The 25,902-nt window shown below is 37.8% G+C and overlaps 1 protein-coding gene across 6 annotated transcripts in view; it reads right to left on the bottom strand.

Moving 5' to 3' along the window:
* SYT1 (synaptotagmin 1) overlaps window positions 1-25,902 on the bottom strand; it is a 364,659-nt gene that overhangs the window by 51,751 nt on the left and 287,006 nt on the right. For all 6 annotated transcript variants that reach the window (XM_074870647.1, XM_074870649.1, XM_074870645.1 and 3 more), the window contains 2 exons: window positions 24,759-24,926; window positions 2,596-2,713 (listed from right to left, as the gene is read on the bottom strand). In XM_074870647.1, coding sequence (XP_074726748.1) covers window positions 2,596-2,713; window positions 24,759-24,926 — 286 coding nt within the window. The remainder of the gene's footprint in view (window positions 1-2,595; window positions 2,714-24,758; window positions 24,927-25,902) is intronic.

The raw sequence follows: 25,902 nt of genomic DNA, 5'->3' as shown, positions 1-25,902 counted from the left end.
GAGAAGCAGCCAGAAGGAAACAGCAAGGTCGCCCGCCGCAGACCTCCTGCAGGAGCCAGGGCCTTGCTCCTCCTTTCTGCAAGGCGCATAAACTCCACGGAGAGGCATAAAGGCTGAATGCAAGAGAAAGCAGAGTCCTTTCCAAATGTCTGTCTTCTGCTTTTCCAGCATCTTCTCCAAATTAGGAGAGAATAACAAAAAGACATATTCTAAACTCAAAAACAAGGTACTTTTTGCCTATTTTTGACAAACTTCTAAGATTTTTTTTCTCCATCTGTGTCAACTACATAATTTTCACCTCTTGCTAATGGCTTTCCCTCGGTGACAGTAAGTGCTGTTGAATATATAGGTAACATTCAGTTTGAGATCAGATTTGATTGTTAACATTTTCCCACCTCCACTGCAATGCAAAACTTTCAGTTTTGCAAAACGAAAAGCCATTTTAGTATCTAGAAGAAATAACAAAACCAGTGGGGAAAGTGTTTGCTAATAGAGATAAAATCCTGTCACCTTCATCACCACTTAGCAGTATTGTACTTTGAGAGTAGGTATTATTTAGCGTGAATAATGACAACAGAATCTCAGCTTGATTTCAGAAGTTATTTCTGCATAATTTATTCAAAAGATAAATTCCCTAATGAAAGATACTAGATCCACTTTAAACCAACACTATTTCATCTATAATTACTGCCTCAGGAATACCATACTAACTGCCATTTATCACTGTCAGTGACTTTTGAATTCCTGTTACAACCATGGTATCCCATTGGGTTTGTTTGTCTCTGAGAGAACATGATGTTTCTAGTTTGGCATGGCCCTAAAAAAGGAGAACAAAACCTGTCATTCCCTAGAAATATATTTAAATGTCCTCTATGTGCTTTAGCATAGAGGAGAGTAAGCCCATTCATTTCCATGTAGTTATTTCCAACACAATGCATTATTACATTTTCCATCTGAAGTTTGTAGAAGGTCTTCAGCTCGTTAGTGCTTCCCCTGACCCTTTCTTTCTCTCTTATGGGCTGAGTACCCATTATCCACAGCATTTCTTGCAAAGCTTGGAAAAAATATAGATGCTTTGGCTCTTACAGCTACACTTCAGTCAAAAAACGCCAAACTTCCTCATTATGAGAATCTAATCTTTCATTAGGAAACAATTAGGAAGTAAATGTGCTTAAGAACATTAATTTGCAATTGGTTCAGTATGAGCATTAGGGAAACTATTACTGATGTGTCCTAATCCAGTGTCCATTTTAGACAAGAAAAAGCTAGACTCAATTGAGGTAATGACTACAACAATATTTTGATGTCTTTTACTTTATTACGTCTGTTGCTGTGCAGTGGAAGACTTTAGAAGCAAGTAAAATAAAAAAAAAAAAGATAACCGGTTACTGGTAAGAGACTTTGTTTCCCCTCACTTTGTGAAGGTCCTCCTGTTATTGTTCATCAAAAGTGGTAAATAAAACCTTCAGGCTTGCTTTTAGCAGGTTCCCATTTCTCTGTGTATTTTGCGTATAACTCCTACCTTGCGATAAGATTCTAAGAAAATAAAAGCAAAACACTTTTTTCTTGTCACTTGCTAATTCAAAATCGGCAATTACATCATCTGTGTACTAGTGACAGCTGTAAAAACTTTCAGTTCTAGAGCTGCGCTGGAAACATCCTCATTCTCAATGGTGGGTAGAAACTGTCTCTTTTAAACAGAAGGTATATAAAATAAAATTCTCCTGGAAAGACCTCTCCTTCTAAAGCATCTTGTTATTTAATTGGGTCTCAGCTAATCAGTAATTTAGTAATTTGGGTCCAAATTCTAAACACAGCAGAGAACAGAAGCCTACATGGAGCTCCTCCAGGTCCCTGGGACACAGCCCCACTGCAGAGACACAGCCCTGATGTCACGTGTGCTGACTGCACCCTCCCTTAGAGACAGCATACATCATCTCACACACCATATGTGTAGCCTTACTACAAGGAAAGGCTATGAGGACTATTTGTAGGGACTGAGCATGTTGGAGATATCAACCTCACTGACTACCACAAGTGCAAGACTGTCATTTTGATTGCTGGTGTACTTGCAAATGCAGACCACTCCCAACTCTGCTCAAGAGAGCAATCACCTGAGCCCTTCAAAGGTAGAAACAATTATCCTAGCACCTCAGCCAGCAGTCAGCACAGTGACCTGTGGTGAGTTCCTCTATCATGCACTATCGGTAACATTGCAGGGAAATGTTCATGTTTTGTGAGATTAAACAGATAATAGGAATTGTAGTCAGATTTTTTCCTCTTGTCTGAATAGTCTGTATTTATCTCTAGGCAACAGGAGAGAAGGAGAGAGAGCTTGCACTGTCATCTGACTGTTTAACTCTTCATACCTTGTCTTGGAGTGGAATGCAGTATACAATGCAATTCCTTTTTTTAAGCTAGAATAAGTTCTGATATATTCAGCCATGCCCTAACTTTCAGAAAACACAAGCCGCATTTTTCAGACAGTGAACAAGTGCCCTTACCTTCTCAACCAAGAGATCTCCAATAGAAAATGAGTTGATTTTATGCCTTTACAAGCCTGCAAAATCTACATGCAGATTTTCATGCATGTACCTGATAGTCCACCGACATCCATCTTCTTCAGGTTCTTTGCCTCCAGAATGACAACAGTCAGTTTGCCAGCAGTAGGCACATAACGGAGGGAGAAGCAGATATCACCCAGCTTTTCTTGCTGTGAAAGCAAACAAGACATGGTGTTATATTTTAATAATTTTTTGTACCTTTTAAAAATGCAATTTTGAAAGTGCCACAGAAAATCACATCTCAATACACAGAAACTCATTCAAATGAACAATATGAGATGTCTGCCACAAGCTGCCCAGCTTAAATCCTTGATGACCTCAAGTCTGTTGCAGCAACTGGAGTCCTGTATGGAACCAAATGACAAGATATGTGCTGGCTGCAAAGTAAGTTACACTGCTCAGCATTTCTCCCCTGACAATCAGGCTCCCGCAAATACTGTTTGCTCTTTAAACCAAGTCATGGCAGGGTTTTTCTTCCAGGTTGTGTTTCAGTAGAAATCAATTAGCACACACGCATACCCAACTACTAGACTGTTTTCCATGAAACAGTAACACGCGTCTTTCTCACCACACTCTGTCACAAAAGCAAAAAGTATAAAAACCACAAAGCACAAAACACTCAGTATAAGAAAAGACTTGTCTCCTATCTGTCAGGCAAAAAAAAAAAAGGCAGATATAAAGCAGGAAAGCACACCGTGGATCCCTCTTCACATCAGGAACGGTTGGAAGAATTTGGTTTTGCCTTCAGCCTTGCAGTCTATCATCTGGGATCCTGCCAAATGCAAACTTTTGCTATTCATTGTTTAGTACCTTCCTAACAGTCCTGGCAAAGAGGGAAAGGCTGAATTACGTTCAGAATTACAGGAACTTTGTTTTAAAAGGAGGAATAATAGATTTGAACTTGCAGATAGGAGACAGAAAAAGAGGAGAATACTGCTTAGAAATGATCACTAGGATGATCCAAGCTGCTTTCCTCCTTCCCTTCAGCACAATGATATCTTTAGGGGGTAACAAGATTGCTTTTGAGGCAAGAAGAATCAGGTTACACTGAACAGTCCAATAAAGCATTTCAGATATCAATGTTTCTCTTTCAAAGACAGTAGTTCTTATGGCATATGTCTGTTTCCACAATTTATTCTGGCAGTAGAGTATAAAGTACATTTCTACGAAGACGTATCTCTTTGGTTCCAGTGTTTTGTTAGAATAAATTGGAAGGCTGGTTGTTGAAAAGTTTTGGGGGTGTACCCAAGTTTTTTGATAAGAAAGACAGTAGGTAATTTTTTGCAGGAATTATGCACCTTTTCCCTGTATCACAAATGTAAAAAGAACATAGCAATTTACCAGGTTCAAAGAGCTGAGGGGGAAAGAGACAAAGTCAGAACCTTACCTAAAAAGCTTGGGGAACACTACTGGAGCAACTGGCTCACATATTCATGGATGTAGTGGGTATTTCCTAGAGAAAAGACAGACCATGTCCTAAGGACTTTACCATCCATATAAAAGGAACCAAAATGTTCCTTTCCAACTGGGAGCTCAAGCTTCCAAGTCATTTAAGAGAAACTGAACTTCATCGACTAAGCCAAATTTTCAGCATCAGTGGCCGTTCTTCTCTCAATAGCTCTTACAGACAATCACCTTTTATCCAGGTTTGGATAAGCATCTGCAATATAACCATCTGTCAGACGCATGACAGATACTCAGCTATATTTCAGAGTTTACATCTTCCTCCCTTATCAAAAGGTGCATGGGCTTGTCTCAGAAGATTTCCTTGGGTATGTGGGATTCTTTGCTGTTCCCAACAACAGACTGGAGTGGTATATATTGAATGGCATCATGTAGTTAGTGTTCCTTTTAATTTTAAAAAACCTGGAAACTGCAACAATAATGCAATACCTATAAAGTGACAGACCCTGAATTGATTATTACAAGGTAGCAATGAGACCCAGGCATTGTAATAGTTTCCTGCAAAATATCAGCTCAGTGATCACCTGTGGTCAGGAAACACAGAACAAACAAAGTTATGTATAGTTAGGAAATGCTCAGAGACAACACAACAAAATAGCTCATGAGGTTAAATGTGTGTATCGCGTACAAAAATGCTGTCAGAATGCACATGTGCCAGTATCCTGAAAACTTATGGTGTCCTCCCCACCTCAAAAAGGATATGGGAGAATTGGGAAAGGTTCCACGAAAAGCAGCAGGAATGATCAAAGATATGACACTTCATATGCTTCTGCAGAAGGAACAGCTAAGTAGATTAGGACTCTTCAGGCTGCAAAGGAGGTGGTTGGGGGGCAGTATCTTAGAGACCTCTATCTGACCCAGGAGGCCTATAATGATGTTATAACCTTGCTCAAAAGAACACATCCTAATATCAGAAAATTTACATTTTTAACTCATATCTCTAATAACCTAACATGTCTTTCACAGCATGGACTGCACTGCTGTGGAAGGACTTACTATTCTTCCCTGTCTGCGTATACTGTTATAAATTCCAGTGTAGATACAGAACATGGAAATACGGATTTCAGCTGTGCAATCTGCATAGCTCATGCTTGGCTCTAACTGAGCCTGCAATGGCATGGTGACAGCAAAACATGCTCCTGTTCCCCTCACATTTGGTTTTGGAATTCCATATTGGCTAGGCTAATAGTGAAGTTGATCTATCACTTGCAACTTGTTCAGAATGGAAGAAATCAATTGCTTATAGATTTGTGTTATGATTACAGCTCACCCAGCTGCCTGGTGTTCTCCATGGTCGCTGTTCTATTACATGGTAGACTTGGTTTAAATTAGCCTGGTTGATCCATGGGGCCCTGAGTAAGACTGGAATGGGGTATATTTGAAAGCTCATTTTAGATCCCCGTCTTAGAGACCTTTGTACTCATGTATCACCTGATATTCAAGGGCTGTGCTCTCACCTCTAGATAGATTAACTAGGCAGAGTTTTGGTTGCAGCAGCAGGGGAACTTGTATTCCTCAGAAATGTACCTCATTGACAGAATATCTAAACATCTATTTTGGAAGGTAATTTTAAGTCAATACCATGCTTCTAATTCTTCCTTTGAGTGGATTTTTTTTTTTCTATTTTTGTTTGTTTGGGTTTGAGATTTTTTTTTTTTGGGTACTTGAGAGTAGAGTGTGTTTAGTAAGCATAAAATGGTGTTAGGATTGTTGTTTCTGACCTGAGTGCTTCAGCAGAGGCTGGAGGAGGTATTTTACAAACACAGTTATTGCCACAGAAACCATCACCTCTCACCAGCCTTTTTCCATCTGTAATCATGGTATGCTTCTGTGCAAATACTGCAATTCTCTACACAGAACAGTAATTTTATGAGAGCATTTAATGCATCTTTAGCCTCTTTTAATGTAATTTTAGCTGCAGGAAGCACAGAGAAGAAGCCAGCATCATGTAAACAGCCAGTTTTTGATAGATCACCAGCAAGCCATGGGAAATGGCAGCAGATGATGGGCTCATTTAAGTGAATAACTTGTAGAAAAAGCATAGGTACCTCTTTAAATGCTCACAGAATCATGTTTAGTACTTTTTTTCTTGTTATTAAAATTTGTATTAACCCAATTTCTTCAATATTTCTTGTACTTCTAACATTTTCTCTTTGTATGACTGCCACAAGATTTCTATTCATAAGACTTTTTTGGTTTTGTTGTTGTTGTTGTTGGTTTTTTTTTTTTTCTAATTTAAAAAATATTTGTCAGGCAAAATACTGCAAGTGGCAGCACTGCAATGAAACAACAAAAAGCAATCACCAGAGGTGTGGTTTGCAGGACATAATTACAAACTCCTGCAGGGCTACAAGGTACAGATGAGTGCTTCTGGTATGGTGATTATCTCATGGAGGTGCCTTATTGTTATTATGAATTTCTTTCAGCCCTATGTATAAATAATTTATGTTAGTGAATTACTTTGATCTCTGATGGAAACTGTAAGTTAGTATTAGAAGCTTCCAACTGGGAGGTTCATAGACATTAACCTATTCATGTATAATGCCTAAACACCAATCAAAAGACTCTCTCCATCTAAGCAACCTCGTAACTTCATTACATTTAAAGAGGATGCAATGGAGCAGAACATAAATGACATAGACAGTGCTGCTAACACTTCTTCAGCTTAGAAGAGGCTATTTGAAGTCCTGTTGAGAACCTGGACTTTTTAGAGATGACTCTAAGTGGCTTCTGCCTGTCTCATGTTTCTTCTCATATTTGTCAGTAGCCATTTTTGCCTTGACAGTACACTCTCCTAATGAGCTACAGAGAAAAACACTATTTATGCAGATTACTATCATTCGCACTGCAGAATCTCTAACAGAGGTATCTTTCTTCTTAATATAAACATTCTCCATATTTTTGTGGAAGATATTACAAGAAAGTTGATGCTTGCAGCTCTCATGGTAAAACAATACCAAAATAATGAGCCACAGCACCATATGCTTTTTCCTAATTGGATCTAAGACTCCAAAATAGTCAGTAGAGGATGAATATAAACACAGTGAGGTGGGTTTCCAACTTCAAGACCTGGTGTTGATTGTGGATATTTGCATAAGCCTGAGAGAAACACAATAGGATGTAGTTAATGGGCAATGACCCAAACCACAATCTTCCACTAAACAATATTTACAATGGAAGCTCATAATGTTCACTGTATAGTTTTCGCACACACAAAAATATTTTAAAGTCTGTGGAAAAAACAGGGACAGCATAAAGGTGGGCTATAAGCTAAATTAGAGTCTTTCAAATTCATGAAATCCAGGTAAACTGTAATGACAGAATCTCTAATCCTAATTTCCAATCCACTGGCTTCAGACAATTTTGAGGCCATCGTATTCTGTCTATACATGGAGATCTCAAATCCAGCAAATTCATTTTCTTGGTATGTAAACCATGAATACACTAAGCTGTAAAGGTGTCACAATAATACTAGTAGCAGAATCACATGGATGCAGAAATGGATGACATGGACCTGCCACAACTTCAATTAAGCCACCATAGCAAGTGGGCAGAATTAGCAAGCCACACACATAGCTGGGATCTACCATAATGAAAGTATTACTCCTCTGCACCCCCTAGGACAAATAGGGATCATACAGGGAAAAGGAAATACTGGTTTGTTGGTCTCTTTCTTTAAACCTGAAATTTTATTGCCACAACACCTGTCTTTAACATTAGCAGCTTTGAAGGCATTGCATTTTTGATAAATACAAGGTCAAAGAACAAAGCAGAAAATTTCAAATCTGCAATAGGTATAATCAGGAAAGAAAGACAACCTTTTCCTCTCACACTTGCAAATCGGGGACTAGATGACCCCACAATACGAAGAGAATTCTGCCACAATTAGGCAAAGGAGTGGGAAGTGAGCAAGAAGCTCTTAAAACTCAGTTTGCACAAATAAGCTAGAAATAGATGGTGCAGCAGGGAAAGATAAGGAAGAACCAGAAAGAGAAAGAAAAGCTGGAGCTAATGTGTCAGCCCATTATTACAGCACTTTTGGAGACTATCACATGAATATGTATGCACACTAAGTACCACTGTACCCCAAAGTCTATGAACTACTTTTGGAATAAAGTACTGAGACCGAATAGGAAAGGCAGAGCTCTCCCCAGCCTTTCAAACAAAAGGTTGATTACAGAAACAGCTATTTCAGAATTACAAAATGCTAACTACGAACCCAGTCAACATAAACCTAAATATTTTAACAACTAAACCATTAGTCTGACAAGCAGAGTAATTCCTTTGCTGTCTAAAACAATTTCATGCCCATGAATGGAGCAGCCATGCTGTTATACAGCTAGCAGCAAATAGGTGCTAAATGCCTACAGAGAGAAGGAAGAACCTTCATTATGACTGTACCTACTGCACTTTTGAAGAAAATATTTTAAAACAATAAAATATGAACAGACAAACGCCCTACTGTATGTTTCCTTATTCAAGGATCAGTCTTTATTCACAGGAATAACCCACTTGTCTTACAAAATGGAAGTACAGAGTGTCTGTGATCAAAGGCCTCTTCTGTTTGCTTTTACTAACGTTATTTCAGCAGTGTCTTCATAGGTTATATCCTCTTCAAACGTGCAAACTTGGCCATAAAAGGAAGCTCCTATTAATGTAAAGTGCTCAGTTACAAGCCACATAACAAGTAAATTAAGAAGCAAAGCAAAGTGAAATAGGTTACAGCGGGAGATCTCAGAAGAAACAGAGGGTTCTTAAGGCAAAATCCAGAGGGCTCGTTTTGGATGCTGTAAAAAAGGACTAGCAGTGACAACAGGCTAAAGAAGAGATGGAAAGGAGACTGATGCTAGGTGAACAGAGAACAGAAATAGAAGCAAAGATCCATGAGGTAAGTTTTAAAAGGGAGAAGTTTTAGGGCAGACAGGGAACAATCTTTCAAATGAAGTGAATTTATTAAAGGTATCAGGAGGTGGTATCTGTAGGGATACAGTCATGATATAAAGTAGGAGTGAGGAAGAGCCAAAAGAAGTGATTTAATTGCATATTCCTTTTGACTGATTTCCCTACTACAGTCCTACTCTCTGACTCTTTGTAATACAACTTCTGTATGCCAGCACTACTTTTAACCTTTGCTTAAAGGGAACAGATCTAGCGGGATCTTTCTGTGGAAATAAAAATCTACTTTTTTTTTTCCCCTCTGAACAGCACTACTTGACATAGAAATTCTTCACAAATCTCTGTCTTCTTATTGCAATATATATAGAAAGGTAGTAGCATTTAACTGCCCTAATTATGTAATATTCTCCAACACGATGGTAAATCGGACTTGAAAGCAAGTTGGGCAATAATTTGAACCAGGCAATGTTATCAAAAAATTAACAAGTCAGGTTTTGTCAGCTTCCTCCTTTTAGTCCTCTTCATTATATTTTTAACTGTTTAGAGAAAGCACTTCTATTACTGCCTTCTAAAAAGCAGAGGAAATGGAAAGAGAAAATACTGTTATTATTAGTAGAAAATGACACTTCACGGTCATCGGTTTAAAAGCATTACAATCAGCTGCCTCTTGCAAAATGAGAAACGCTGTGGCTGAAGGCACTTGAAATCAAAGATTAGCAGAAATGCACTCTTTGATTTCCAGACAAGAGACCATGCTACCAAGCATACTGAGTTCTTAATCAAACAAGAAGAAAATGAATTTCTTAAATAAATGAGAAAGGGAGAAATGAATTAAAAGAAATGTATATGCCCAAACATCATAGCCTGGTTTTCTGTAACTCTTTGCCTACCCACAAATGCTTGCAGCTGTCTGCTCTGCTTTAATGATTGCATCTTGCTCTGTTTTGCCACTTGGCTTCTCCTCAGCTCCTGCCTGATCATATTTCTAAATGTCACTCACGTTTATGCAGGCCAGTGCACAAAACAAAATTAATTTAACTGAATGGCACATTAATATTATTACTTTTGACAGCATGGAAAACTTATTAACTATAGCATGTCACAAAGCTAGTCTTCTAGTGAGTAGTCTAAGTACAACATTGAAAGGAAATGTAATACATTTGAAAGATTCTTTATCGGCTTGTCAGACACTGTCAGAAGTCAAATCACAAAGCTTTTCCATAATTATTAGAATATTATATGTGCATTGCAGTCACCCTACAGAGAGTCCTTGTCCTCCTGTGATAGGGTACAGGAAGCCAGAGTGCAGTACCCGTGCTTGATTTGAAAACATCTCTTGAAGTAAGTATGGGCACCTTAATGCTTAGTTAATGTAGTTTCTACTATCAAAAGTGTCTTAGTTTCCAAAAGCAATTGACTCCAAAGCTTTAGATTATTGGTTGTAATTACAGCATACATACAAAATTATACAGGATTGGTAGACAGCAGAGAACTGTAATTAAGAATCAAATCAGTTACATATTTCTTACTTGTACCTCTTTGATGTGGTACTACATTAAAATCCTGGCATGAACAGAGTCCTTGCTATGATGACCATACATTATCGATTAATGAAAGACAGAAGAAACAGATTAAAGAAACCAGTAGGTGGGAATGATTGGCATGATGGCATGAGTAATCATCTATGCCTGCTGGTAAATTCTGCTGAAATTCAACAGCCCCAGGGAAAGACTATCAGATGAATTCAGTGCCTCCATTACTGAAGCCATACAGTATACTTCTATTTGTTCTGCAAAAACCACAAACAGAAATTCGGTGGAATTTCTGGATTGCCTTCATAGTCAGCTATCTTCTTCCCTTTCCTCTGTAACAAACTACCAAGACAAAAAGAACTTGAACCTCATACCAGTCCCAGCTACATTATAAATAAATGTTTCCTTTTGCAGTGACACTAGCACAGCCTGGTTCACTCAACTCCTGTGGATAGATGTCCTCCTTTCTCTCATCTCTTGCTTGCTGTAACACCAGTTCAGCTTTCATGTTCCTCCATAATATCCCCCAGCACTACCTCCAGCTCCCTTCCATGACCCCAATCACAAATCCCAAACAATACAGCAGCCTCCTCCAAAATGTCATAAATTGGCAATGAGGTAAGAGGCAGTACATGATGTCACTGCTTTCAAACTAGAAACTTGCTGGTTAGCTAAAGGCAGGCCAAACAGAACATGTGAGGACCTAGCATGTGCTCAAGTGTTTCCCTGAACAGAGCAAGAATCTGAGTATTTATCCTCTTTAAGGCACCACTTTCCATTAAAATTACAGGAACTTTCTTACCACCCTCCCTAGCTTCTAAGGCAGTATGCAACATAATTCTGTGCTAAAACCAGCTTGTGCCTTTATTTTCACAATAAGACAACTCAGCCACACAGGCAGGTCAGGAACCTCACTACATTGTAGCAATGGCAATGACCTAGAAAGGGCTGCAGACCAGGGGACTGCAGAGCAAGCTGAAAAGGAACTGGACTTGCTAATGGGAAAACCACAGACAGCTGATGTAAGTTAACAACTGATAGGTGAAGTCTTATAACAAGGCAGTTCTCCACCTGTAACTTATCAAGATGAAGAAGACTTTCCTTCATGTATAATTTCACCCAAGTCAATATCATCTTTTATTTCCATCTACTGCCTCTGTGCTACAGGCACAGGTAGGATTTGAAACCCTTTCTGTATTACTGCTCTTCACTTGGAAAGTCTTTTCACATTGTCCTCTTTTACTAATTTTTGTACTGGAGATTTTTCCAGAGTATCAAAACTGCCAAAAAATGAGATGGGGTAAAGGATACACAGCTGGAAAAGAGGTAAGCTGAAAATCCTCAGAAAAGCTCAGAGCTGCTCTTGTTCTAGTGCTTTCTTGTTTCAGGGGAGTCAGAAATATGTAAAATACTCTCTCAGATAATTGCAATATTTTTGTCTTTGATTGCAGCTGAAATGAAGGAACTAATACATGTCTCCTTCTACAGCACCTTGCATTATAAGTTTTAAGTTCAGCTTGTTAAATGTTTGTGCTCAGTTCAAGAATAAGTTCCTTCTAACTAGTGTTATGTACTCAAATCTATGAACTCAACCCTTACCAGGCTCATATCTTTTTCTTAAACTAAGCATTCAAAAATATATTTTTATGAAACTACTGAAAGATATTCAAGTTTTTGGATAAATACATACTGGCAAAACCTCCTTTTATTACTCTACTTCCCCTGGCTATTTCTTTTTGAAAAATGCTCTTAACACATTCTTTAGGAAGACAAGACAGCTCATCAAAGGTCATCATAGCAATCAGTACCACACACTGAATTTCATTAATCTCTTCAGTAAAAAAGAAGAGGTCACCACAGTCATCTATAAAAATCTAGGAAAGAAGACTGCACTTTTCATGAGATCTCTGGCTTAGTGATGTTCATTTTTAATAAATCTTAGACCACAAGGGAAATTCCAGAAGACTGGAACAGTGCTAATGTTATGCCCAACTTACTCAAAAAAAGGCCAAATGGGATGAAGGTGGTATCTATCAGCCATTTGCCTTTTATCAAACCCAGATGAAACAAAGAATGAACCCATAAAAGTTTGTATTAATGTTGATTTAAAGGATATGAAATATAATGAATGTGAAGTCACGTGGTTTTATGGAAAATAGGTCTTTTCAACTAAAACCAGGTTCACTCTTTGATAAGATTGTAAATTTGGTTGATGAAGGAAACATGCAAATTTTTCTTTTTTTTCTGTTCAAGGATTACTGCTGTTTCTACAGATGTGGAAGACATTTCTGCTGATAAAGTAAGCAGGTGATACAAAAATTATCATAATGGTAAATAATAATGCAACAGGTTGGTCAGAGAAGAAGTGCTCAATCACTTAGCTGTAACTAGTCACACAGGATGCATTTTCATACAGCCAAAACCAAAAATTCTACATACTAAGACAAAGAACTCAAGACTATTTCTGAGTATCTACAGATTCAGGAAATATATCTTACAAGACAGTGTCTCCTGCTGAGGATTTATGGTCACAAGCTACAGACCATGAACTGATAGTGTAATGCTGTGCAAAATTCAATAGTAGAAGTGACAGTAGTAGCTGGTGACTTTGCCCGTCTGGCAAAGATATAAAGTATACTGCACACAGTTCTTGTGTACATATATATATATTTTTAAGATGCTGAAAACTACAAAGAAGGTAAAAAGTCACAACTCTTATTGGAAAAATGGCGAAAAAGCCCGATTGTGAAAAATATAAAAGATTAATTTCTGCAGCTTTCTGAAAGGATGATTGGAAGTGACCTGATTACAGTGCATAAGTACTGTAGAGAAGAGGGAGCATCATGTATTAAATGGCTTGAATCTACTGAAGAAGGGCATAACAAGAATCAGTGACTTGGAGCATAATCCAGTAACATAAAAATAAAGTACACATTTTTAACAGAGAGATAGAGTAACTGCTGAAGCTATAAGGGTTGTGTTATTTTCTCCATCTACTGATGTCTTAAAATCAGTAACTTGCAAACTCTTTGGGTTTGAAGACCCTCTAAGAGTTTTCCAGTGGAGGTGCAAAGCTGCCTGTAATGAACGCTGGTCTACTGTCAGCAGCCTTCTCTTTGTATCCTTTGTCAGTAAGGTTTCATGCAGAATTTTCCAGTGGAATTTCCATGAAATTCTCATAAGATGATATTAAAATGTGTCATGGGAGACTTGGTTTGGTGAACTTCCATTAAAACTATACAGGATAATGATGAAAGTCAGGATCGCATGAGGAAATCTGAGCTTTTGGGAGTTTGCAGTATATGGCCATGCAGCTGGGACAAAATGCCATGGGCTGAGAATCAGAGAGTTTCTAGCTCCTTGTTCCAAAACCAAGCAAGGTCTAACTTTCAAGCTTGTAAGGGGGCTTCCTTGTGCCACCTTCCTCCAAACTTGGTACGGGGTGAACACTACTATCTCCTGGATGCTGCTCATTTCCTAGACTGAGTTTGATTATAGGAGGTTCTTTAAAATGTTCCTTGAAGATCTAGCAGTCCTCCAGATTTAGGGCAGACAACCTCACCTCATTTAGAAAAGTACCCAATTTGATAGAAAATAGTAGTATTTCTAAACAAAACAAAGGGTTTTGAAATGGGAGATTTTTTTTTTTTCACAAAGAAAATTTTAATGTTAGCCAGTCTAGGCTCAATGGGAATAAAATAGATCAGATTTAAAGACCTGTCACCATCAGCGAGTTGTAAGAACTCATCTAGCAGTGCCTTCTGGCAACAAACCCAAGGAATCGATGAACAGGTGGGCTAAAGAGTCTAAGAAGCATGTCCTAGTGTTTATACACAAGATATTCACAGCTTTATATGTAGTGATTGTGCTTGAGGGCTGATAAATTGCTAGTTTTCATGATACAGAAGATATAAACAGGGAAGTTGCAGAGCCTTCAATTCTTACATAATGTGACCAGTGTTTGTGCTCTCAGGAACTTATGCCAATTGTAGAACTCTACAGCTGAAATCCAAGCAGGAAGCCAATATTCTCAAGTCATTCTGCAACATATGATTGCTGCAGCAAATCTAGTAGAGCTTAATTAAAATCTGTTCTCATTTACAATTATCATATATCAGAAAATATTAATGTTTGTATTTTATGTTTTTAATGACAAAAATTTTAACTTTCAATACACTAAATGTGCATATTTTTCCTTTAGGCTGATGGATAAAACTGAAAGCATAACAGTTCTCCATTAAGAAATCAACTAATAGTTTAGTATCACAGAGAGACATTCTGAAGAAATAATCATGTCTTTTAAGATTTTAAATGATTTAACGATTTAAAGGGTATGTAGAAAAGTATGATTCTATATCTAGAGAAACATCATAATTTTCTGTATCAAATTGCAATGAGACAAATAGGTTCCCATTGTAAAAAGAAGATGATGGGGAAGCATGTGCATATTTGGATGGCACATGAAGTTACACGTGGGGTTTTTTGGAGGGCTGTGATGTATTGTCATATACGAGATAATGTTTAAGAGTGATAGAAAAAGAAAATGCAGGGATGAAAATCTACTATGACAAGAAAGAAATCATGGGTTACAGAGATGTGCTGTGGAAGAACTGCAGCTCTTATTTGTGTCACAACTTTTAATAGTTTTACCTATTTTCTGTACTATAAGTATGAGCAAAAAATTAATCAAAATTAATTCAAATGACCCACATCTCCTGGAAAACTTGCCCGCTCTAAAACATCACACAAAATTAATGTTCGGCCTGACTGATTAACGTGAAAGTCTGAATGAGTAAAAACTTTCAGCATAATCTGCTGCTATCTAATTCTGGGTGGGGCGTTAACAGACAGGGGATGTCAGCTGCGGACCTCAGGGTACTTACATGAAAATGAGCTGCTGCCAGTTTTGAAGCCTGAGCTCCACTTATCAACAGAGATCCTCCTGTTTATTTTTACAGTTACCGAAGAAGATATGGAAAAACAAAGGTAAAATAAATGGATTCCAGACAACCTAGTAGCTTTGAAGATTACCAGAAGTAATTTAAGTAGCACCTAAAATTGGTTAAGGATCTAGTGGGAAGCTCAGGCACTGTCTACCCACTGCCATCCATACCACTGAGAAGCTACAGTGCCATGTCTATGTTGGTGGCATCAAAAGCAAGTTTTACCCCACATAATGGTAATCGTCTAGGGAATGACTTAGGTTAGAATTTTATGGCAAGGTCTCTATCTAAGAAGAGATTTGAACTCAAGGTCAGTCACAAGTGGAAAACGGCACTGGAGAAGCATTCCCAAATTTGCTGTTATCAGTGACAGTAGAAGTAGCAATAACTCCTAATTCTGTTCTGTTACAGGCAAATGCATTCAGCTGATCAAGCAGCAATAACGTAACACTTTGAACTCTCTTTCTCACTGCTAGTTTGGAAATTCATACCTTTAGCACTATTTCTGTATTTGTATTTGTGGACATATGCTCAAGGAAAATGTTTTGGCCTCCATGTCACTGGATTCAGTTTCAGGTGTTTCTCTTCACCTAGTCCTTCGCCAGCAAGAAGCACATACAGAAAATATCTGGGTCCAAAAGGAGATCAGAAATGAATTTAATCTGCGCACTGATGATGTTAGCTCAAAGTGAGTTGTGTCCTGCTCTAAGGAGACAGCAGGAGCAGTTATTCTGTGGCAGTGACCATACTCAAGCCCTCCACAGAAAAAACCCACACTTTGGAAACTCTGTCAGTGGACGGGACAAAACAACTACAGTACCACTCCATCCATCTAGCAAGTGAGCCAGCCAGGCAGCCATCTGAAACAAAAGGTCCAAGCTAATGCAATTAAAGGTCACTCACAAAACTATTGAAGTCTGCACAAAAGCTTCCATCACAGAAGATGCATCATAAAAGAAAGATGTATTTCTGTTCCATACTCAGGTCTACATCTCATATGGACACACGCATAGAATGAGAATATGCTGAGAAGTGAGGAGGTGGATTGATTCACACAAGTTTGATCTCTTGTCAACGTAGATACTAAAAAGCAACATCAACTTTAGACTGGAGGCTAAAGAGTACAACTTAATAATTAACTGATGCAGGTATATAGAATGATGATAGATGTTAAAAAAAAGAAAAAACCTAAAAGAATAAGAAACAGATAGATCAGTCAGCATTTTATGATTTTCTGGCTTTGTATGGCCAGTGTTATGAAAGTCTAGAGAGACAGAGAGAAGGAAGAGAAATGGTTTGATCTTCAGACAGTGGCATCGTTCTAGGAGTAAAGTTCCTCACTACTGGAATTCTAGATGACAGAGAGGTTAAAAAAATTAGAATTGTATAGCACCAGCATTATAAATGTTAATGCTCAGATAAGGTACAGAAAAGCATTTACATCTATCTTGTTAATCTTATGTATGACATAGAGTTACCTATGAACATCCACAAATAATAATATTTGCTTTGATTGGTGTGATTGAAATACTAGCCATAATCAGTCCTTCAGAAAGAACTGTGTGTATGTCGTAGACTGCAAGATCTTAAAAAATGGAAATGTCAGTTCTCCATTAATGTACAAGGGAAGAACACATAAAATGCAGAAACAGACATATTCTATGAAAAGGCTTTTTTTCTGCAAGTTATTATTTTGTACAACAGCATCCTGCCCAGACTGAATTAGATACAAACAAGGGAGAAAGCCTATGCTATTCCAAAGGTTTTTAGAATCTAATTAAAATCATCATGTCCTGAGTGTTTCTCTAGTTATGATGATAACAATCACAGAGTAAGATGCAGAAGGCCGTGGAAAAGGAAGAGGAAAGAAGTACAGGGTTGATTGCACTAAAACCACCCAGCTGCGTCATCTGTAACACACGAGCAACACATGAGCCAAAGTGAGGAATTTCTTCGGCCTTTGGTGGAAGGCTGAGTTTCACAATACAATCAAACAGGTAACTGTAGGAATAAGTTATTGCTGTCTGTCATCCACTTAGCGTAGAAATAAGACCTGGTAATACATCCTAAATTCGTGCACTCCACCTCTTAAAATATTAGCATAAAAACAATAAAAGCCTAATACCACTGAACTGAAATTAGAGTATTATGTTTTAGATTCTGTGATTTCTCTAAAATAAGGGCATATGGTGCTAATTCCTGTCACAGGTACAATGCAAAGTGCTTCAAATGCCAGTTAAGCTCATTGTCGAACTAAACTGAAACACAACAGGCTCTGAAAAGAGGTTAAATGGTTACTATGGTAATCCCTGACATGGTCTAAATTGGTGTTTAAGAGCTGAGGGAAATGAAGAAAATGGCAAATTCCTTTCTTTCTCAGACCACTACTCCTAAATCTTTGTCTTTAACCTTTTCAAAAATACATCTTTCTCTGATGCTTCTGGAAACCAAGATTTTTTAGTTCTACTTGGAGCGGGCACAACAAAGTGAGAAGACCTCAACCTTTTAGTGAAAAAGCTGTTGTCTTCTCTGTGAGAGCTGCTCTTTCCTTGTGACTGTTAAAATGCTGATCTCTGTTCTGAACTCCTTCTAATGACACTTATGATGGAGTATTTTGATACAGCCATCTTACAGCTTCCCTTAGCTTCTGATCCTGGTTTGTAACAGCAATCAAATAATGATTTTTGTCACTGTTGGTTTGCAAATGGTGGGGAGAAAGGGAAATAAGTATTATCCTGGACTACTGCAAAGCTTCTGCCTAAAATACCAGCGAGAAATGCAATTCCTGCCTCTGGATAATACATTCACTGATGCTGGTAGTCAGAAAAATAAGTACATAAAAGTGTGAGTGGATAACAATGCAGGAAAATTTAATATATAGCATGGTCTGTAGCCCTTTCACACCAATCAGCTGATTCTGCAGATGCATTTGCAATTCCTCCCAGATTACAGAGCTTTATAACTGGGAGTACTCTACAATTATGGCTGAATTCCCTGGAATGCCTTCTGCAGCTTCCATCCAAAACACCTCTTTGTACTGTAGCTTTAGCACCTTCCACGTGGAATATACTTCAACCCATGCAAATGACTGATCCATCAGCTATCTGAACGAATCACTTGCAGGTACATGGAAAATGCTTCCAGCATCTAAGTGATATAAATTCTGCTTAAGCCTTTTTAAGAAGAACTCTAAGATGATTTTGATCCCTCTCAGCATCTTTCTCAAAAGCCTATAAAAACACCATTCAGAACATTGCTCTCTGAAAGCCACTTTATGTTTAACATCCAAATACAGTGCTTTTTAACCCCTTGGCTGGTCTTGCCTGTGTCCTCTATTAAGCATTTTAAAATATCCTATACTTGAGCAATAAAACCCCACACAATATTATTAAGAGGCAGAGGTGGGCAATTGTCCACTATTCCTTCCTTCGGCCTTATAAATCTCTACAAGGTCTTCAGGAATATGCCTTGTCTACAATCAACATTAGTATAATTATTATTATTTTGTGTATGGATCATTAGATGCTTAGCCCCAAGCATAGGATCTACTTTGTCAGCTCAGTTTAACCTCAAGATGCCCTTCCACACTGGAAAGTCAAATGGTAATAAGTATGTTTTTAAGAAATATGCAATACAAGTTTTTCTGATCTCAGAATGAATACTGTCCAGAAAAGAAGGGCCTCAGCACGGCCTGAATTTAAAACTATCACTGAACTTCTTCTTGTCTACTGTCCTCTGTATTTGAATTTAATATCTGTAAAGCCAGACAGTCTGAGATGAATCAGGACAAGTTCCCTTTTGATTTCAAGTAAGCCAATTACATTCTTCTTGTTATAACACAAGAATGCCTCTGACTTCTGAAGGTAGGTATCTCTTCCAGATAGGGAGTTAAGAAAGAGAATATTCAACAAAGGTATATAGTGGGATTGTCAGCAGTTTGAGTATGAAAGGCAAGAAAAGAAATGCATAATTCTAATAGCCTGAAACAGCACTGTAAGTGCTCTATTTTAGTCATATGGTTTTACCTTTAAAATCACAACATTTCAACATCTTCTATTTCAAGATGAAAACCAACTAATTAACTGCTGAAGAATTTCAAATCAGGCTTGCTTATTCCCAAACTTAAGAACCTGTTTTGTTCTCTGTCTCACTATCAAATTCAGTTCATTTGCAGGACAGATGCTGCACTTAAAATGTTGAACTCTGCCACAAAACCTGGAAATTAAAACTCCCTTAGATGTAACATTTTAAAGTTTTAATTAGGTGTAAGAAGAAGTGCACTTGAGAAAACTTGAACACCATGCAGAAAACACAGTGATCCAATATAATATGCAGCTAAATAAAGGAGACTTCACATTTTAAAATTTGACACTCTGACAGCATCTCCATAGGGACAATGATACTTGCTTTTACAAAGCACTGTGCTATCTGCAAAGCTGTATAAGAACTAAGTGTTACTACTAGAGATGGGAAAGACCTATTAGATCATCTGTCCATCTCTGATATAACCAAAAATGACAGTGATTTGCTGTGTGATTTGACAGTGACATTTGTAAAAATGTCTTTTCCTCTTAACTCTGAGTTTCAGTGCTGAGGATTCAATAAGCTAGTCGGCTTACTAACTTTGTCAGTCTCCAATTTCTATGAAGCACACCAAGGTAATAAATATACCCATTTCAGGCCCACTTTTCCATCTCCTTTCTTCAACTTTTATTTTTTGAAGAGGAAGGAAAGAACAATCCTCATCAATAGCGCATGTCAAGCTTCTAAGAATTGGTCTCCCACTCCCCAGCTGCGGACTGCTTGCATCTCACTGCTTTGCAAGGCAGTACTGTAGCATCTCTCTGGCTTGGGACTGTGCATCATGTAGGAGAGAAGCTGTTGTGCATCTTGCTGGTGTTTTCCAGCAGACTTCCAACTCAGAAGCCATGTACAAAATATTCCCATCGCAACCCACTGTGATACAAGCATGCATTCATTGTGTAACCTATCCATGGTGGATGCCTGACCAGATAAAGCATAGAGTCTTATGTGATGGCAGTCATGAGGTCTGCAGAACTCTTGGTGTTGGATACTGGCAGGTCGAAGAGCCTTCTCCTCATGGAATAAGGCTCTGCTTCTCCACTGCTTTCAAGGGAAAAAATTGTTTCTGTTCTTCCTTATACTCCCTAAAATTTCTTGGAATGTTTGCTACAACAGGTTTTCAATTTAAGTGCCAATATAACAAAATGTCTGGAGGGAAATCAGCTGAAGTATTCAGAAGGTGACTCTCAGTATGATTCACACTGCTGTGAGCAGTGAAGAGGTCTGTCTGGCCTTCTGTACTGAGTGATAACAGATATTGGATGCAGTATGTACTCAGATAAAGTTAATGGCAGTGACATCTGGTAGATGACACAGAGGAGCAAACTCCTATCTTCTGTTTTTTAACACTCTGTGCCCAAACCATTATATGTCAGACTTGGTAAAAGTGAATAATCTTTCAGTATCTACCACTCTTCCCTCCCATGCTCTCAGTCATATGAGACTGAAGGACTACTAGATAAATCACATCCATATATTCACAAGGACAGCAGAGCTAAAAACAGCCAGGGAAAAAGGATTCAAGGTATGGAGCTCATTAGTAGTGGCCTCCCCAGTATTTAGCAGTCACTGTACAGACTTGTACATTCCCAAAGCCCTCTCACATGTAAGCATAACAAATGCTTACATAAAGCCCTGTACCTTCGAAGTGCTTCACCAACATAAATATATTAATAAGACCCTTCCCAGAAGAGAATGCAGTGTCAGAGAGATGCCATTCAAATGGCTGGGTTGTGAGAAGTAGAGCTTCAAATATTTCATTAGACCTTCATTCTCTGCCATCAATTTCAAGCCCATTTAGAAAAAAGGATGGAAAGTACAGTGGAGCATTATGAGCAAAAAGGAAGAGTAACTGCTCGTAAAAATATTTTGCCCTCTATGATTGTGGTGGTAATTCAATTGTATATTCTGTGATGTTCATCAACTGAATTCGACATAAAGTGAAATAAAAATAAGGTTTTTATACTTGTTTTGACTGATGCCACCTAAATAGTTCTTTCAAAGTGACTGGTGACAATTGCCACCGATGTGCATCTTGTTTAGGGGTCATAATTAAGGATAGTTTGGCATCTGATACTTAATTGCAAACGTATTTAGAATTCTAGTTAGTGCTAGATTGAACTGACAAACTCACCTAAGTGCTTTAAGGGCAAAAAGGGAAATAAAACATGTCATTCTTCAAATATCGCAGACAGCAGACAGATGGGCTTTTCAAGGACAAATTCATTATGCAATTATAACATGTAGAATAGTCTACAAAAGACTTTTTAGAAGTAATAGAATTACATTTGTCATACATTTTTGGATGAAATCCACTTGCTTAGGTTTGTATTTGGTTTTTATCATGTTTTCTTACAATTAGTAAGCCGAACTGCCATATCATGTTCATGATCGCTACAAAGAGACAAGCATGTGTCTGTTGCTACACGTCTGGCACAGGTGAATCATGTCAGCCTTTGTATGCGCAGTACTATATTTGCTAATTCTGAAGCCAGGGTACTGCTTGGTCACAGTTGTATCTGCTGTGAATTCTGCAACGTCTGCTGTGTCAGATGATAACAGGTTTATGGTGACAGGACCTCTCCCACCTCTCTTTGTCCCCTACTCATTATCTCCTAAAATCTACTAGAATTTGTATGGCATCTTTGCTGCTGAGCAGAGGCCACAATATCAAAGATGGTGAGGTACTTGGCAGTAGTCAAACACAGAAATATGAATTACATTTCCTGGGAAACACAGCTCCCAAATCACTGACAGATATAACTCCCTTGGTTCTTGGTAGATTTCTTTTCTAGATTGGGCTAAGCAATTTGTGGAATCAGGCTCCACACATGTATGACAGAAGTAGAGGTTCCATAACAGAGCAAAAACAAGGGAAGACCTTTTGGATTAAATACACTAGATTGACCTATGTCTTGAGTAACTGGTTTCTGTGGGGTCTCTTTTTACTTGTACACTAAGCTCAGGAGCTGTTGTGGGAAAGCTACAACTAATATATAGAAAACTAAGATTAACAAAGTCTCCAACTAAGCTAGGTTAGGATATTTTTCCATACTTAACGGATACTTTGCATGCTTATGAGCACAGAGATGCAAAAATGGAACAGGAGACCTCCTGTATTATGAAAAAATATTTAGAGAGTTAGTGCAAGCACAGTTTTTCAGAATGCTATTGCTTAGATCCTTATAAAAAAAACCCAAAACCCATGCATCACTAGCAGCTTCAAAAAGGCCCTATCAAAAAACTTTACAACAATTACAATGTTTCCTTCTGTATATATAGTACCTGAAATTTGAAGAAAAGTGAGAGCAGAGACTCAAACAGGAACTAAAGGAAAGCTAGTTTCTTCTAGTTAACATGACTCTCATGCAAATAGATTTGCACAGACAAATTGCAAACACATGTAAAAATACACATCTGACAGTTCATTTGGGCTCTGAAAGCACAAATAAGGTACAACCTAGGTTTCCTCCCTACTGCAAACTATTTAAAAGTTCTTGTAATACTCTTCTAATATCCAAATACTTGAAGAATTATTTCTTTTAATTACCTTCTTTTATTTTAATATAAAGTTCTTTCCAAGACAGAATGCATTTTTGGAAGTAGCTCACACTATATTTCAAGCAACTTTACATCATTTTTTATTAGCGGGATATGAACTTTATGAAGCAACTAAGGGACTGAGTCAGGTCTCACTGTGGACATGAGCTAGAAAAGTCAAGAGGCAATGTTCTGTGCCACAAGACAGATGAAACCCCACACTAATCCATGCCATGTTATCTGTCACCTGCATATGGGGATATCATTGTTTATGTTCTAAAAGCTTGAAGTTATACTAAAAAGGTGAAGGTTCAATTCCTCTTTGTGTGGTATTTGGCTTCTTTTATGTGTTTTGCAACAGAAAAACATAAACCACTTTGATATCACACACAATAGTGCAATAAAAGTCCAGTTTGTTACTTAATAAAGTTTGGAAGGATTATTACACTCTGATTTCATGTTTCTATGCTGAAGCTTTAAAGGAACAGGGTCCTTGAACTGCAAACCTCCTTTTAATCTTTTTTTCATTTCATCTTTTGCTCTATGAGTGGAAGAAAAATGCCCCATATAGCATTGATACCAATGTCACATGCAGTAAGAGAGCCCTGCAAATGCTGTCACTATGGAACAATTCCATGCAGAATAGTCTCAATGTAGCAGTGGCTTTCAAATCAATAAGCAGTAGAAGAAAGCCATCTGAAAATAGTCTTTTAAAAAAACACTCAAAAAGGCAAGACTGAAATCTACCATTTTTGAAAATCTGAGAAGGCTGCATGGCTCAACATCTACTGAATTTTTCGCAACTTTTAGTCTAAATCCAATATCCAGGTTTTTTGTCACTTGTATTAAGGAAAGATTTAATCCAGAAATTGTCCCTTTAATTAAAGAAACTGTGGTTCAAATCCAAAGCAGTTTATTAGCTAAATTAGACAATGAGCAACTTGGACTCAGATTCCTTCTTCTCCCACCAGAGAACTGAAGCACACTGTGCACTCTGACTATTATGAGTGGGCAGATTTTATCTAGTAATCAAAAGGAAAAATAATGTAAAGCTGAGTACAAAATGGTCCCATAATAAGTAAAAAGGTGGATGTGCCAATATGAACAACCTCACAGGATGCACAGTTTAGTGATATTTCCAAAAATTGTCTTGTGTACATGTAGCCTTATACCTACTAAATAATGAACCCACAGGATATTGGCATAGAGAGAAAAATAAAAAAGGTGATTAATATTTGAGTGAGATGCCATTTCAAGGTTTTTGTTAAATGCATAATTCTAATCAATAGATATTACTGCACAGCAGCTCAATAAAGCTGTAAGGCATTTCAGTGAAAACCTACCATTATCTTCATGCTCAATAAGATACCTTGAGATCCAAACATTGAGAATGATTATGGCCACAAAGAAGCCTAAACGCACACTGCTCTTATAATTCAGATGCAAATTCTATGTACCCAAACTGCATTAATTCAAGAAAAAGTCAAACTCATGAAAACTTTCTTAATATGTTGCATAAAGTATCAAAAAGATTGAAAATAGGATTAGGAAAGGAGAACGTACCATTCAATGAGTATTGCAAAAGATGCTTATCAAAAATTTATCAGGCGAAGTAAGTCTGAGAAATGCTGATAACAGATGGGAGCTGTCTTGGGAAAAAGGTGCTAGTTTGACTGTTTCTCTAGCTGAGGATAAAAGTGTCCTGGGTGAAAAAAAATAGGTCTGATTTTTCTTACCTCTTCCTTCTCTGCACTTTGCAAGTCCCTCCACTCCTCAGTGACATGACCGAAGTCCACTGTGTTCATTGCAACCTTATATTCCCCAATGATATCATGTTTGGAGAAACGATCAAAGTCATAAACTGCCATCACTAAAGTTTTTCCACCTAGCTCAGAGTATGGCACCTGCAAAGAAGAGAAAATGACAAACTCTGTATCTGAGACAATAAAGATCAGTCCACTACAATGCAAATCTATTTCTTTGGTTTATCAGCTGTCATCTCAGGTAAATTGAACTGCAGAGAAAATTATGAGGTGTATTTGTTTCAGAGTCACCAGACGCAGTATTTTTTGAGACCACGCTTTGGCACTCAATAGAACAATGTGGCAGCTCACTCATCACTCCCTGGGTTTTTCTTATTCTACTTCAAATCATTTTGTGGGTGATGAAACTGAAACAGGAAGCCCAATTATTTGCACTGAAGACACATGAACTTTTCACACAGTGGTGTCTTTTCCTCAATAAATCAACTGTCATCACTCAGAAATGGGTAGTTCCCAGACTGATGAAAAAAACAGAACTGGCTTACTGTACCTGACACAAAATAATTAGACACTAAATAGTTCTCTTACAGTACCACTACCTATTACTTACCAAGGCATATTTTTCATTATTATAGCTTTCACACCATAGACACTAAGGTGCTTTCTAAGTCTCAGTGTATGGCTAGAAATTGTGGCAGAAGGCCAAGTTCTGACTAATTGTCCAGCTGTTCTGACGTGTTTTGGACAGATGCTGTGGGTTAGGATGCTTATGAGTCACATTTTGAATATTCAGATGAAGATGCGCAGTTCAGGTAAGCTACGCTTGAGTGGCTGTCTGGAGAGGTCTGATTTAGGAATTGTTTGGACTTGAACACTGAGTCAATTTGAATATATTTTGCAAGTATAAATGGTTTCCATGGGCTTCAGTAAACATTTCTCTATTAATTGCCTATATAAAAAGAGAAATGAATGTGTAGCATTATCACTGGCCTTGTTAACCTCTGTATGTTCCGGTCTGTTTAAACCCTAGGACTGTTGTCTTTTGTTACTATTTGGCTTCAACTTGCTTTTTAAAATACTAATAACATGAGTAGTTTTCCTTTTTCATAACATGTTA

Source organism: Strix uralensis, chromosome 5 (assembly GCF_047716275.1).
Source record: "Strix uralensis isolate ZFMK-TIS-50842 chromosome 5, bStrUra1, whole genome shotgun sequence".
Taxonomy (NCBI): domain Eukaryota; kingdom Metazoa; phylum Chordata; class Aves; order Strigiformes; family Strigidae; genus Strix; species Strix uralensis.
The sequence above is the reverse complement of the archived record's forward strand: the minus strand, read 5'-3'. Positions and strand labels throughout refer to the sequence as shown.